Source organism: Tasmannia lanceolata, unplaced genomic scaffold (genome assembly GCF_043159265.1).
Source record: "Tasmannia lanceolata isolate RefF3 unplaced genomic scaffold, GAP_Taslan_0.1 ptg000013l, whole genome shotgun sequence".
Lineage (NCBI taxonomy): Eukaryota > Viridiplantae > Streptophyta > Magnoliopsida > Canellales > Winteraceae > Tasmannia > Tasmannia lanceolata.
In genome coordinates, this window is record NW_027518690.1 from 18,493,189 (window position 1) to 18,508,863 (window position 15,675).

Consider the following 15,675-nt stretch of genomic DNA (forward strand, 5'->3'; position numbering starts at 1 on the left):
TATCACTTCCTCGTTTATCATTTCCCTCTAATTCCCCCCCATGTTTACCTTTTCTGTTTCACGTTTAGCTTCCCGAATTTGTTTCTCAACTTGGTAACTATGGTTAAATCATTACGGATATCTATCTTGCTTACATGATGGTTTCTACATGTTTATTTGAGCTTATTCTAGCATTTCCTGAAGTTTCATCATAAAATCTTATCATTTGCATATGTTTCCATGCGTTTTTGTTATTTTACAGGATTTCAACTGAAACTAAAATGTTTCCACTTCTTTGATGACCGAAACTGAAATTTAAAACCTTGACAGAGGCACAAGACAGCTCATGATAAAAAGAGAAGAAAATAACCTTGTGAGGACTGAATAAGACCCTTGAGCATCCATCCGCTATGAGGGGATGGATTGGGGATGGAATTTGAAATCTCATGTTCCTCTTTGGTTCATGGCTTCTCTTGGTCGACAATTCTTAACTATCGATCTGGAAAGTTCTGGTTAGTCAGTTAATCTTGATAGATTTAACAAGAAGCTGATGCTAGTGAACGAGTGCGTCTTTTTACGGATGCTGGATAGTCTAATCCATAGCTTCCAGATTGTGAAGCAAATGCGAGATGTGATGCAGGAAATGGAAGCGGGAAGCGAGAAGTGAAGCGAGAAGTCTAAAAAGAGAAATGCGAGAAGCATAAAACAGCAAGGAAGCAAATGGAGAAAGTAAATAGAAAACATGTGGGAAGCATCATAAGAAGTTAACATGAAGTATGTAGAAGCCTCATTGGAAGTGACTGAGAAGTGAATAGAAAGAGATAGAGTTATAGTGGGTTAGGAAGAATGGGTTAGTGTAGGTTAGAGTTACAAGTAGTTGTAGAGGACTTCACGACTGATTAGAGTTACAACTTACAAGTTGTAGGGGTTCATAGTTTAACGAGCTTGAATTTTTATTCATTTTGTTGAGTATTTGAAAAATCACATCACATCAGATCAGTTTTTATGTTTAAAGTCCTTTAGTGTAAACTTAAAAGGAGTGTTTCAGGTTTAAGTACACTCCTTTGGCAATTCCAAAGGGGGAAAATGCTATTGTAGGAAAAAAAAATCATCTAATTAGAAACATGACGGAAGCACGCTTCCTCTAAATTTTGGAAGCAAGAACAATTTAGCTTCTGTAGTGAGCTACCGACCCAGTTCCCTTCCGGTAATTATAGTTTAATCACATTTTCATTCACTATAAATAGCTAGAAGATCATGGTGCTATTCTCGTGTTGTTTTTGGTCATTTAGGTTTTCCCTTTTCTCTCTGTGATTTCGTAGAAATTTGGACTAGTCACCAACTTGGAGACAGAGATTGTGTATTGTGGTCTATGGATTCCTTTTTGATAATTTGGAGCACTTGGAAGGAGAGGAATTTATATATTTTTGTGGACAAAGTTTTTTCACTTGGTTGAACCCTTTTTGTGTTTAAGAACATGTTGATTAGTTGGTCTTTAGCCTGGAAGGATTTTGGAGTGTATGTAACAAAGCATGATTTCTTTATGGAATGGAAAGAAAATTTGAAAGGTAGGATGGCGAGGGTGAGGAGAAGCACGAAAATGTTGTTGCCTTATACGATAAGCTAAAGTTTAATGGATGTAAATTGGGGACCTCGGATCCAGCAGGTATAAGAGCTGTATTTAGAGATGATATAGTGGTAGTTTTGGCATTTTTGGGTCCTATTTGTATCACTAGCTTGAATGAAGTGGAGATTAGAGCTTTGCTAAATGGGATGTACGAAACTGTTGGTTGGAAGGGGATTCCATGGTATGAACTTATGACAGAGTGGGCTGTTTGGATGAATATTGATCCTCGGACATTGGCGAACATCATTAGTAAAATAGTGGAGGGCAAGCGGGGATACCTTGACTATGGCACAGCATCTGCCCTCGATGTATCTGTCATCCACCCGCCCACCTCAAATCCAAATAGGACTGAAACCAACAATCAATTCAAACCAAATAGGAAAAAACAATATTAGCCTCGAGATTAAAGTATATAAGAAAGTATACGTCAGTAAAATAAATTGAAAAAAAGGTAATGCATTTATTGTAAAAATCCAAGAATCTACAATTTAAGTAGACTTGTAGTCTAGGGACTTTCTAGCGAAATATTTATATAAGGAATGAGAGGAATTCTAGATTGAAGGGAGCCCTTGCAAAAAAGAGGTGAAAGGGCTTTCCTATTGGCTACACATCACCATCATGCATAAATAACAGCTGAAAAGTCAAACATGATGGTGATGTGCAGCCAATGGGGGAGCCCTTTCACCTCTTTTTTGCAAGGGCTCCCTTCAGTTTAGACTTCCTCTAAGAATGAATGAGCATTGTAATTTGAAGAAAAGGCAATCCATTTATAGAAAAAATGTAAGCACCAACAATTTTGGTAAACATAACATTAAAAGAAACAATTTAGGCAGACCTGCAGTGTAGTGACTCTCTGGTGAAAACTAAGATGGCTTCCAAGGGCATATCATCGAACACCCGATGGGAAATTATCAACTATAAAACAGCATACAGTTACCAAATAATTGTAATCACTAATTTCCAAATTTCCAAATTTCCAAATGACAAAGCAATGCCACTCATAAAAGTTAGAAAATTGTTGGCCTAATGGCTCTACATCTATTCGTTGAAAGAGAATCAAATATAATTATGTATGGTTGTGATGGTAAGAGCTGATATTACTGGAAGAGGCTCACTCTAGGGCTGCTAATTCAGCAACACAACCAATTTGGTGATCAGTGGGATTGCAAAGGATTGAATGAGCAAAACTGTTCAATTCATGAATTCATATTATCGAGGTACGAATTTCATAATTAATTGATCTCGGAAATCCACTCGGTAAGCAAATCACATTACACTATTGGTTGTTGATATTTGCTTGAGGGAACTGATCTCGGAAATACACTCGGTAAGCAAATCACACTACACTATTGGTTGTTGATATTTCCAGGAGGGAGGGGCAGTGGGCAAATAAACAGGAAAAAATCTAATTAAACAACTCAAACAACCAATAAAATCAATAGAAAAAAAAACAAATAGATAATTTTGCTAAATGAAAAAGACAATCCAGTGAACCCCATTAGAAGAAAAGAATTAAAAAGCTAATTACAACTCAATAGAACAGTGAACTGCAAACTGAAAAACACAATAAAAAGAAAAAATGGAAAAAAAGTTATCATACTTGCAACCACATTTGCTACATGGTAAACAACATTCCGCGAAACGTCATCACCCTTAGAGGTTAGCAAAAGCCTCTTCCCACTTTTTTCCATTCTCAGAGTCATCACCGTTAGAGGTTAGTAAACCCCCTTCCCACTTGACCTAGTACTCTAATTCTGGGAAAAAATATGGACGCCTCTACCGAAATATTGTAAAGGGGTTTTGTTTTTCTTTCGCTGTAGAAATAGGAGACGGGAAAAAGAGGGTTCCATATTGAGAAGCGAAAGGGGTTTTGAAATATGCCACTAAAGCTGTTTAAAAATAACGACATGCATTCGTAAAAAGATGTACTTGGAAACTCATATAGTCCCTAAAAACATGAAAAAATGACTATTAGTTCTTATAAATTAAAACTGAAAGACTAAAAATACAAAGAAACAAATATTGTCAAATACCAATACATCAAAACTAATAGAACAAAAGAAGAAAAAGGAAGAATACACTTGAATATATGGAAGAGGGTTTAAAATATTCAGATGATTTCAAGCAGGAAAAATTTAGTGTCCTTAACCATATATAATTTATCAAAAGAGGAGAGTTGTGTAAAATTATGTTTAATCTATTCAAGAAAATGTCACCGGGGATCAAAACAAACAACTTTCTATAATAGTGTGCATTAATTCCAACATCTGCTATTCAACAGATCTACAATGTTCGAAAACCATATACGAAATATAAGGACTCTTTTATGATGTTTATAATATGGGAAATTAATAACCAAATGTGGGACAGAGGAATTGGTGAATTAAAACTAAAGAGAAAGGCAAGAATTTACAGTATGTTCAGTATTCTCAAAGGTAAAGCTACTACCATGTTTTCTGTTACAATAACCTTTAAGCTAGACCATTGGTTAATCAAGACATTAGATCTCTAGTTTATTTTTTTGCATAAGTGGCTCAAATATCCAATATAATGAAATTTCAGCTAAAAAATGAAGCAAATGACATAAAAAATGACATAAAAGGCCCGCCTTAACTACACAAATTGCTCGCGCTAAGAACATGTTGATATAACAGAGACGATAAAGATGAAGCAGGTAGAGAAGGGAAATGATATTTATGCCCTTTTATCACTAGGGACACCCATTTGCCAGTGTACTTTGCAATCAAAGCCTCTGGATTTTTCTGACATAAAGTACATGAGCCCCCTTTTTGCCATTGAGACACTGACGCTGGGTGTCCCTGGTGATGAAAAGGGGCGTAAATATCACTTCCCGTAGAGAAATACTATCACATAACCATCTAAAATAAAAAAAGCAGGAAAAATTAGCTAAAAAATGGCACGGGGAATCAAATCTCTGTCTTCAGAGGCCCGCTGAATTGTCATTCAAATCTCTATCGCTTCCCACATTCGAAGACGACTCACTGCCTCATTCTAGACCTCTGAGCTAATGTTAAACCAAATTTGGACTTGGCTTTTTCATTTTGTCATTTCGCCAAACGGTTGATATACACCTATAAGGAGTGGAGTTTAGAACCCCTCGTGTTTGACATTTTCTTCTTAGCTTTTCAATCGGACATCTGGCCGAAGTCGTTGATCAGATTGTTGTGGGAATATAACCCAAAACAGAAAAATAAGGGTGAAGTGTCATCACTCTGGTTTGTAGTCACCTCTCAAGACAGAAGTTACATACACCATATTTGAACAGAAAACATAGGGTTCTAAGGGGAAACAATAAAGCAAAGGTGGGTTTAGATCAAAACACAAGAAAGGCAAACTCAATTTCTGATGTGAGAATAGATGAAGTCAGGGTAATAAGAATGAAATGCAAGAAAAAAAACAGAACCCAGGTTGTAAATTAAGAATTGTGAAGAATCTACCGAAAAAAAAGATTCAACCCTCTCCAAAAGCAGAGACAAAAAAAATGAACCATGCTAGGTCCAAAAACCCTCAATCATCACTAAACCCAAGCCACTAAGACTTCAGAACCCAAAACCCACATACATAAAAAAGGAATGGATTTCTGGGAGGGATTTTTGGGCGAAATTTCTGGTAGGGGCGCTATATAGAGTAGAGAAGAAAGAAAGAAGAGACAGAACGAAAAAAATTCCCAAAAAGTTTGTCCTTTTATGGATAGAGGATAGAGATGTAGAGGGGAGAGAAGGGAGACGTGGAAAGCTACCTGTATAGGCATACATAGATATCAGCTAAGGGGACACATGTTTGGTTAAGTCGAGCATGGGCTAAAAAATCGATCTCAAAAAAATCTATAAATTTGGGAGGAACAATTTTACCCTCGCATATACGCATAGTTAAATAAAGCAACGAAGGGTTAAATGGTAAAAATGTTAAAGTACGACGTGTTAAATTGACAGAGTTTACAGAAAATTGGAAAAAATTCTTCATTTTCTCTTATGCTATATAGTATATGTATATATATATATATATATATATATATATATATATATATATAGAGAGAGAGAGAGAGAGAGAGAGAGAGAGAGAGAGAGAGAGAGAGAGAGAGAGAGAGAGAGAGAGGTTCCTGCGCTCGAGCGCAGATAAGCTTATCTGCGCTTGAGCACAGAAACAGGGGTGGGCCACATTGGGTGGGTGGGGGGGATCCAAAGCATTCATTTGATGGGCCCTTTCATGGATAGGGTGTCCACCAAAAATCAGCTCCATTGGATCACCATAGGGTGTCCACCAAAAATCAGCTCCATTGGATCACCATAGGGTGTCCATTTGTGGGGTGAAAAATGGGCAGATTTGTGGACAAACAGTATCTGTCCATCCCCCCCCCAAATGGACACCCTAAGATGGTCCAATGGAGCTGATTTTTGGTACCCGTCAAAAGAATGCTTAGGATCCCATCCCCCCCCCCCCCCCCCCCCCCCCCCCCCCTGTTTCCAGCACTCGAGCGCAAGAACCCTTTTCTCATATATAAAATATATATATATATATATATATATATATATATATATATATTTATATATTGATGACTATTATCTTGGCCTGATCGTGTCTAGATTGTTTTCTAGACATAGAGGCATTATGATTTTGGTTTCTAACATTACCTGACCTACTAGAAAAAAAAGACTCTTCCTTGAAATTTCGGAATCTCCCAGCCGTTATTCATAAATCAGGATTAAGTTGTTCATTTGTAAACTGATGAAGTTTGTTCCCTGAAGAATCTGGGAGCTTGGAATAATTGGAAGGGTGATTTAAATGAATTACGTTGTGAAAGCTACTACGTATGAGAGTATATCATTTTGAACCTGACCTTACTCTTCATCAATTTTGTGTAACAGGCTCGCGAGAAGTTCTTGTCTCTGCGGAAAGGCACAAAGATGGATGTAGTCGCTGTTTTAGAGGAGGTATTCAATAGTTTGTCTTCAACTGGACGTATTATTTTTGTTGAGTTGAATAAAATGATCTGAATTTTTTTTTTGGCAGTTTCAAATGCCCATATCTTTTATTCATTTAGAAAGAAATTTTAATTTAGTTATAGACACATTCCAGGAGCTTCACAATGCAAGGTCTTCTTTTGAGCAGGCTCGCTTCATTCTGGTATTTACAATTGTGTGCTCTAATCAGTTCATGCAAAGAAATGAGCGTTGCTCCTATATATGGCCACTTGATAAACCTGTGTCCTGATTCTGTTAAGTTGGCATTTTTTACTCTGTCTAGGTTACAGCTCTTTCTAATGTTGAGGCAAAGAAGAGATTTGAATTTTTGGAGGCTGTTAGTGGGACGATGGATGCTCATCTCCGTTATTTCAAACAAGTATGTCATATGACTGCTTTTTCTTCCCGTCAATTGTCAATTCACTTTGTTGAGACTAATTTGATCTTAAACTTTCTACCTTGCTCCTTTCTGCAGGGTTATGAGCTATTGCATCAGATGGAGCCCTACATCAACCAGGTTTGCCTATAGCGTTAATGTGGCTCAATTTCCTCGTTTAATTTAAGCATTAAGATGGGTATATAGCGGTTGTTTCTTTCCTGGGATAAGTGGGCTTAACATACTACTATAATATCCCAATAAGAAAGAAAAATAGTGCTGTAGTTACATTTTAATTGTACGATGCCAACATCCATGTGGATGAACTTCGTACTTTACTACACTTGTTCTGAAATTTTTAATGTTAGAATATATCTTTTTTTATGTATTTGTGATCTGGTAGAAACAATCAGTAGAGCTTTAGAATATCCAACTATATGTTACTTTTGTTTCAGAAGTGCAAAAGGTGCTAACTTCTTCCCTAATGCAGACTGCAAGAAGAGTTGCAACCACCATTTTAGATGTATTAATATTCTTAGTCATGTATCTATTGAATTTAGTGAGCTATTGCCTTATCTGACGTGTGGAATTTAATGAGAGCATCTCCTTTGTACAGAGAGAAACAAGGTGATGATTGTTAGCAAAATCAGTGCTGCCTCGTCAACCATAGATGCATCCTCTGCTCTAATATGAGGAATACCGTAGGATGTTAGGATCATTATGCTCATTAGGTGCTGAATCTCCAACACATGCCACAGCAACCGTGGTGCCAACCCATCCTTCAGTCACGAATCTTGAAATCACATACATGCAAACCATCTAGTGCCATGGTTTTAAATTTCCATCGAAACCAACACGAAATGACTGAAATGTTTCCTTTTCCATCCTCACCAAAACGAAACCTATATGGATTTGTTTCACTTCGTTATTTCGGTTGAAATTTAGAAATTTCAGTCGAAATTTAGAAATTTTGACTGATATTCGACCGAAATGTTTGAAACGACAAAAAAATGAAAAGATGTTCTGATTTACAACGTATAACACTGTTTTTTCTTAAAGCAAAAAAATCATACCCTAATCTTCTATAAATAAATAAAAAATGAAATAACACGCTTGAAAGTTTCAGGCTGAAACTCATCGTCGCCATCGTGGTCGTCATCTTCCTTTGATTTATTGCATTTAATATATAAATTGTCATTCGAATGTAAACGATGCAAGTAGTGACGCTAATACCAATTGCAAAGGCAGAGAAACATTTGAGATTTTTTATTTTTGTCAACATGCTTTGTGGGCCCATCATAGTTGAATCGAATGTGTGCCTACTTTTCATTTCAATGCGAAGTGTCACATGAATTTCAAATTTCAAAACCTAGGCATCATACAAATGATTAGTATCTGACTAAGCACTTAAATGGGAAATGTTTTTTTTTTGCAAGTCATGTTACTTCTCATTTCATTAATGTAGAGAATGGCATTTCATAGGCAGCATCATTGGACTGCACAACAAAGTAACAATATCTAATGCATGTGATGTCAAATCGGCATAGACCATTAACACCTCGTAATTTGATGTGGTATTGACATAGAGCTAGGGTCCTTGTAGGGTTAACTGGTACTTGTACTTTCTTATACTTCATTACATTTTTTTTTGAAAGCTAACAATTCATTAAAAGAAGGGAAGACCGAGACAGTCAATCCAAAGTACAAGAGAGAAAAAGAGAAAAGAAAATACAAGGGGTGATTAAGCCATTATGGATGTCTTTCTTGCTTAAGTTATGGTTTCTAAGTATGTATTCGTGCTTATTCTAGCTTTTTCCGAAGTTTCATCATAAAATTTCATCATCTGCATATGTTTCCATACATTTCTATCTTCTTACAAGATTTCCACCTATATTTCCACTCGAAACTGAAATTTTCCGTTTTTGTGCCGATCGAAACCGAATCCAAAACCGAAATTTGAAACCTTGCCTAGTTCTACGATGCTAAAATGTGCCGTGGAGAATCCCATTGCATCGCTATTTCCACCAAAGTTTATTTTGAATGGGTTTGGCACCATGAATTACTTGCCGTGTAATGTAAGACATATTTATGCTCTTTGCACACTGACTTCTGAAATTTTTTGCATTTCACCTTATTTTACTTAAATACAATTATGCAAGTATAACTTGGATTTTTTTTATCAGGTGAAATGCAAGTGTATACTTGCATAATTTTATTTAAGTAAAATCAGGTGAAATGCAAAAAATTTCAGAAGTCAGTATTATGGTTTTTTTTTTTAATCCATTAGTATTATGTTTTATGCCGACCCCAACTAGTTTGGGACAAAGGCTTTGTTGAGTTGAGTATTATGTTTTATGTTGGACTTCCACCTCACAATATTTTCACACTGCCTGTTTGCATATGCTGTAAACAAGTTCTTTATTTTGTTAGAAACAATTTGCTTTGGGTAATCTTTCCTTCAAGATTGGTAACTAGTAAAATTGAGGAGCGCTTGTCATTTTGAAGGTTCTGACTTACGCACAGCAGTCAAGAGAAAGGTCCAACTATGAGCAGGCAGCTCTTACAGAACGGATGCAAGAGTTCAAAAGGCAGATAGATCGAGAAAGTCGTTGGTCTTCAAATGGTGCGCATGGTTCTCCCAATGGTGATGGTATACAAGCCATTGGAAGAAGTTCACATAAAATGATAGACGCAGTAATGCAATCAGCTTCAAAGGGAAAGGTAACTTGCATATGACACGATTTTTCTTGAACAATTAGTACTCCATGCCGGTCATTCTTGAGAGTACACTCTATTGCCTTAGGAGCTATGCCAGAAGTATTATTCTCGGGAATTTCTCGGCAAGGGAAAATCTAGGGTTATTTTATTTATTTTTATTTTTTTAAGGTTTATATTGGGAAAAACGGTAAAAATAAAATTATCTAATTATAAAATATTTTAACCCGGAATTAGGCTTAGATCGAAGGTTTTTGGATGTTTGAGATTTGGTTCTCAAAATCACGATCTTATAGTGAAGGAGAAGATGGAGAATTTTTTTTTAAAAGTCAAGTTGCGAATTTATCGTGATAATTCGTGATAAAATTGCGATATCTTTACGAGAAATTTAAATCTTGTGAGAAATTGAAAATATCATGATAAATTCATATTTTTATCATTTAATCAAATTCTCTCTATTTTTTGAGATATTTTCATTTTCTCGCCATTTTTGTGACATAGCTAAGGAGCTGGTTCAGAAATTATCAATTTATTTCTGAATGATCCATTTTCTTTAACTGAGGTAGTGTACGATATTTTAGGTTCAAACAATTCGACAAGGTTATCTCTCAAAGCGTTCCTCAAACTTGAGAGGTGACTGGAAGAGAAGGTTTTTTGTTCTCGACAGCCGTGGAATGTTGTACTACTATCGCAAGCAGTGGAACAGACCCTCGGTAAGTCATTCTTAAACAGGAAAAGCTACTTGCGGTCCATATTGCTTATAATTTTGCTTTTGTTTCAGAGGGCATCCAGATATCTTTCGATTGTGCCTGCCCTAACATTTTTCTGTTTACTATTAACAATGTGTTTATTCTTTTAGGGAGGTGTAAACCATCATTCCAGCTTGAAGGGTCATAATTCCTCGGAAGTTGGTTCTGGGCTGCTGAGCCGGTGGCTTTCATCTCATTATCATGGCGGCGTACACGATGAGAAGTCTGTTGCTCATCATACCGTGAACCTTTTGACATCAACAATAAAAGTTGATGCAGACCAATCAGATTTGCGGTTCTGCTTCCGGATTATATCACCATCAAAGAACTACACTTTGCAGGTACACTTTTAGAGGTCAGCATTAACTCAGTAAGTTCAGATACTATTTGTTTTCCATACCTTTCTCAATTCATTGTACCACATCCCCTCAAAATAGTTTATTGCGAGTTTGTCTATGTGGTGTTTTATGTCTGTTTTCTGTGCTTAGATTATGATATATGGTGGTGGTGGTCAACTCCTTTCTAACTATTTACGCGGTGGTTGTGGGGACAGGCGGAGAGTGCCATGGATCAGATGGATTGGATTGAGAAGATAACTGGAGTTATCGCTTCATTGTTGAGTTCACAGTCACCTGAACAGGTTAGTATTATGAATGTTTGGATCCCAATATGTCCATTAGCCTATGATTTAGCCGACACTTTGAATTTATTGCCGACACACGTTTCCTGCCATGGTCGTGTATCCGCACGTGTCGACACTCCTTTGGACACTTTTAAAGGTATTTCTAGAAGTGTTAAGAACACTTAATGTGCGTGTGTGGACATGTTTTTGTACCATGTCAAGTGTGACATTCAGTTTTATTAGTGAATATTGTTTTTACCTCTTTTATTTTTTTTGAAAGATGACAAATTTTCATTGATACTATAAGAATTACAATGGGGACCAGGGGTCCCCCTAGCAATACATAGCATAAAAAAGGAAGGCCATGGAATACCCTGGCCAGAAAGGTGAAAGAGAAGATACACTGCTTTCAATCCTCACAAAAAGGGGTTTGCCCCAACTATACCAAAAACACCCTGTCTTGCAATCTTGCATCTTTTTATCCATCGTCTTCCTCCATAAACCCCAAAAACATGAATTCATCCACACCCACCGAGACCATTTAATAAGAGCAGTTCCGGAGTTCATCCAAGAAGCTTTGGAGGAGGAAAGACGGCAAACCATGCCAACTGCTTCCGGGTTTCTTTCCAAGAAGCCAGGGGATGATCGAGTCTCAATTTCTCCCTCTAGGGAAGAGATGGCCACCTCCCTCTAGACTTCCCATAATCTACTCCGTCGCCTCCTATCATCTGGCGAATCTCCAGAGATATCATGAAAGGCGTTGGTGGAGGCTAATTCTTCATTATAAGGCATTCTTCTTACCTTGTGAAGAATTGATTTCAGCACCATGATTTCCATGAATAGATTCCTCTTTCGGCCCTCTGGACAAGAAGATGATTCCTGATGCAAAGGGTCTTGATCGTCCATCTTTACTTTCTTGGAAATAAAGGAAGCCCTTAAAACCTTACAAAAATTATAGTATAAGTTATGTCATCGCCATGAGGATCCTATCCTTAACCCAAGGTTGAAATTTGAAGCAGATACATCGAGAGGAGATATGACGTTTCCCTGCCCTCCCCGCTTCTAACCAGAATAAGAAAAGAAGAAATATATCCACTCCTCTGCCCAAAACCCCTATCCTGCTCTAGGGATTATGTCCAATTCGGGAATACAAAGTTAATCAATCCTTCCCAATTTGGAGAAGATTTTAGGATCTTGAGTAATCTATTCTTCTTTGATCCCGGATTCAAGGCCAAGGTGTTCTCCAGTATTTTCATCATTTTGTTGTGATGAGAATGAGGCCACTTGACCGCCGACTTTGATCCATCATAAACACCAGCAGTGGCTCGATAGCCAAACATTTTCCTGACTTTTGGGTGCTGGCCAGCTGACTTGGTAATCGTGTCCAAGCAGTCAACTCTCCGCCTAGGGATAGTTCTAGGCTTAGGTATCATAGGACAAACCATTGGATTTTCGGGGCGAACGAAAAGGCCTTTCTTGGGAGTGCCGCCCTGAAGATTTGAAATTTGAAATCCCTACAGGGTTCAACGGCTCGCCGGACAATGGATCCCCGATCACCAGAGAATGTTCTTCCGGTTGACAAGAGTCCAATCCAGGGAAAACTGAATCAGGGATCGCCTTCGAAAGCTCAATCCCAACGGTGTAGATCTGATCTGAGACTTTGAGCTTAACACAGGAGCGAAAGAAATGCCAACGGGAGGCTACGATTTTGGCCGAAACATAACTCATGCAATTCTGATGGTTACCTTCCATTTTGATTTCTACAACCTTACCAAAGAGACCCCCTAGCACCTCCACCGTTGAAACAACCCAGGCGTTCAACGGGATGCCGAAAACATGAACCCAAAAAACCTCCTCCCTGAATGAATTCTTTCATAGTGAGAGGGAGAGCAAATGATTGTCCAGGGCCTCAGATCCCTTAGCAAGAATCTGTAAGGCTTGAGATTTAGACTCAAACATAAAGAGAATATCATTGACGCCAATAATATAAAGGGGCAATGTAAAGATGGGATATCCCAGGACACTTGAGCCCAATTCTAGAGCTCCTGCAAGGATTCGTTAGGGTTCTTCTTTTTCCCTACCAAGCAAGATCTTAGTGAGCCCATACGATTCTCCACTTCCTTGCCCGAGATAGATAAAGATGAAAACCCTGAATTGTTGTGACGGGATATTTTACCCGAATCGGGCGAAGGGTCATTCACACCACTATTGGAAGCCTCCATAAAGGAACTAGAACGAGGAACCCACTGTAGCCTGTAGGAATGTTCTGGCCTGATGACACCAGCGGCATTTCTTTCGCCACCTGAGATTAAGGTATTGACAGGAAGAGCAGAACCAATTTTGTCTGTTGTCAGAGGCAAACCCGAGATTGCCATAGGATCTCCTCCCCCCAAGCGGGCAACCCCCCCCCTCTCTGGGGTATGATTGGAGAGGGGGACAGATTCGCTCTAGGTAGCGTGCATCTTTTGCATCTTTTCCTTCATCCAAAATTATTGTAGTGGCAATACAAGCATTGCCAATCTTCCAATGATCCACCTCCCTCAACCGCCCTCATTTTTTGGATAAAGCACACCTCTTTTATTATTAAGCCTTCTTTTATTAGAAACTCATCTTTTAGCTCCTCTTTAACTAATATTTGCTGCTATATCTCCTCCCATAAACTTAAAACCCTAAACAAACTCTTATTCCAATACTATATTCATTGTATCATATTGGTCTCCCTTTTTCGTTGTATATTGGGGACGAAAGAGAACTAAATTAAATTGATGACTACATTATTATTTGATTATCTCATTTGCTTTAGATTATAGTTGATTAATTTTAAGATATATTAGTTTGTTAAATGCATATCATATTTATATTTTTACAAATTATGATAGTGATCAGTTTTTTTATATCTATGTATGTGTCACCCTTTCTAGTTTTTTAGATGTTGCCATGACACAACTTATATCCGTGTCGAAACTCAACACATGAATACGTATCTATAAATTATGATTATATATACTTTGTATTTTAGCCGTGTCCCCGTTTCTAGATTTTGGGGGTTTGCCATGTCCGACATGTCTGTGTCGACACGCGACACTCGTGTCCATGTCCATGTAATGACCCAATTCCGAAATTGGGTCGCTACGAGCAAAGAACCTGCTAAAAAAACCACAATTTTTTTTTAAAACACTTAAAACCCACTACATGAATACTGAAGTCGACCATGAATCTTATTCCAATAAAACTACAAGTTCAACTACAATCAACTTAACATAAATGACCCAAATAGAATTTGTCTACTAAATGTCCCAAATATTTAACCATGCTCAAACTCAAAAGAAAAAACTAAAAACCCAATAGAATCGACGAATAGCATCGTCTCCTCTACTTTATTCGCCTCATGGCTTCTCCTATGCTTCTAAATATCATCCTTTGCAAACGCTCCTACGTTCAAGTCCTCTAACCTTGGTGGAAAAATATGGATTAAAATAGCATGTCGATAAAAAACAAGGCATGTATAAAAATTCAATAACGAACAACAATTCAAGATGAATATCTAGCAATTGAACAATAAAACAGGTTGAACAAGTACAATTATACTATAACACATAATTTGTATAAAGTTTCCGCAATTTAAATAAAAGAAGCTAAACTCGAAGGAAACAAAATCAAGTTCATCTGGCACAAAAATAACACAAGCGAAAGTCAACTATTTCAATTATTAATGGTTACAAATTTTTTTTCCCAAGGCGCTTCGGCTCCCATCTAGCTTGTTGCCTCTGCGTGATCTTATTCCGATAGATCATACCGCCTAGGGACTCATAGTGTCTATATGATTCCGTCATCAACAAGGGGTTGCTCAGTTTTCTCAAGTTGTATATATCTTAATTATCTTTTTCTTAATTCCGGGGATGATTCTATGGCCTACCATCACCCTTCCCTGTTTCCTCTTTTAATAATTTCTTGGTATTTCTACCTTCTTCCAAATCCTTTTATGTGATAGAAAAACAATAAACAATTCGGCACTTTTCAAGTAAAATTCTAATTACATTCGAAAGCATTTGACATACAAATTTTCGGTTAACAAACAGGAATAAAACTTGTACAAAATTATAACTAGGATATCGGTCCATTCCTATTCTAAGTATTGAAAATCCATACAGAACAAGGAAGATCATTATAGAGGCGAGATGATTATTAGGGACGTTTTCAGAAGCCGTTCAACTCTTCCTCCCGTGGCCGCCGTCTTGGGCTTTCCGGTGGATTCTCTTATCTGCTCGTGTGGATTTAACCTCGACCATACAGTGGATCACTTCCAAAATTTCCTTGAAACAGGGTATCATGCTCTGGAAGTTTTTGAATCCTTGGGGATCCTTAATATTTGCTGCCGGAGGACTCTAAGTTTGTACAGGCAAGGTGGCAACCTGGTTAGGTCTCAGTGTGCTCCTCCCAGCTCCCATTTGGGATCCTTGGGAAGTATTGATGACAAGGACACTAGAGCGAGACGATTGGAGTTCGGGGCCAGAAGAATCCATGGCCGTAGAGCCACTGAATTTAACCATTGATTGGCCTCTAATGGTAGTGATTGGATGTGTTCGAAATGTCAATACAAAAACTTCGAATCGCGTAACGTCTGC

The 15,675-nt window shown here is 37.7% G+C and overlaps 1 protein-coding gene across 1 annotated transcript in view; it reads left to right on the forward strand.

The window, feature by feature from the left end:
- Positions 1-15,675, forward strand: part of LOC143889922 (ADP-ribosylation factor GTPase-activating protein AGD3-like) — a 105,407-nt gene that overhangs the window by 56,276 nt on the left and 33,456 nt on the right. The window contains exons 7-14 of the mRNA XM_077394324.1: positions 6,493-6,558; positions 6,704-6,751; positions 6,872-6,967; positions 7,064-7,105; positions 9,470-9,685; positions 10,261-10,392; positions 10,539-10,769; positions 10,982-11,068. Coding sequence (XP_077250439.1) covers positions 6,493-6,558; positions 6,704-6,751; positions 6,872-6,967; positions 7,064-7,105; positions 9,470-9,685; positions 10,261-10,392; positions 10,539-10,769; positions 10,982-11,068 — 918 coding nt within the window. The remainder of the gene's footprint in view (positions 1-6,492; positions 6,559-6,703; positions 6,752-6,871; positions 6,968-7,063; positions 7,106-9,469; positions 9,686-10,260; positions 10,393-10,538; positions 10,770-10,981; positions 11,069-15,675) is intronic.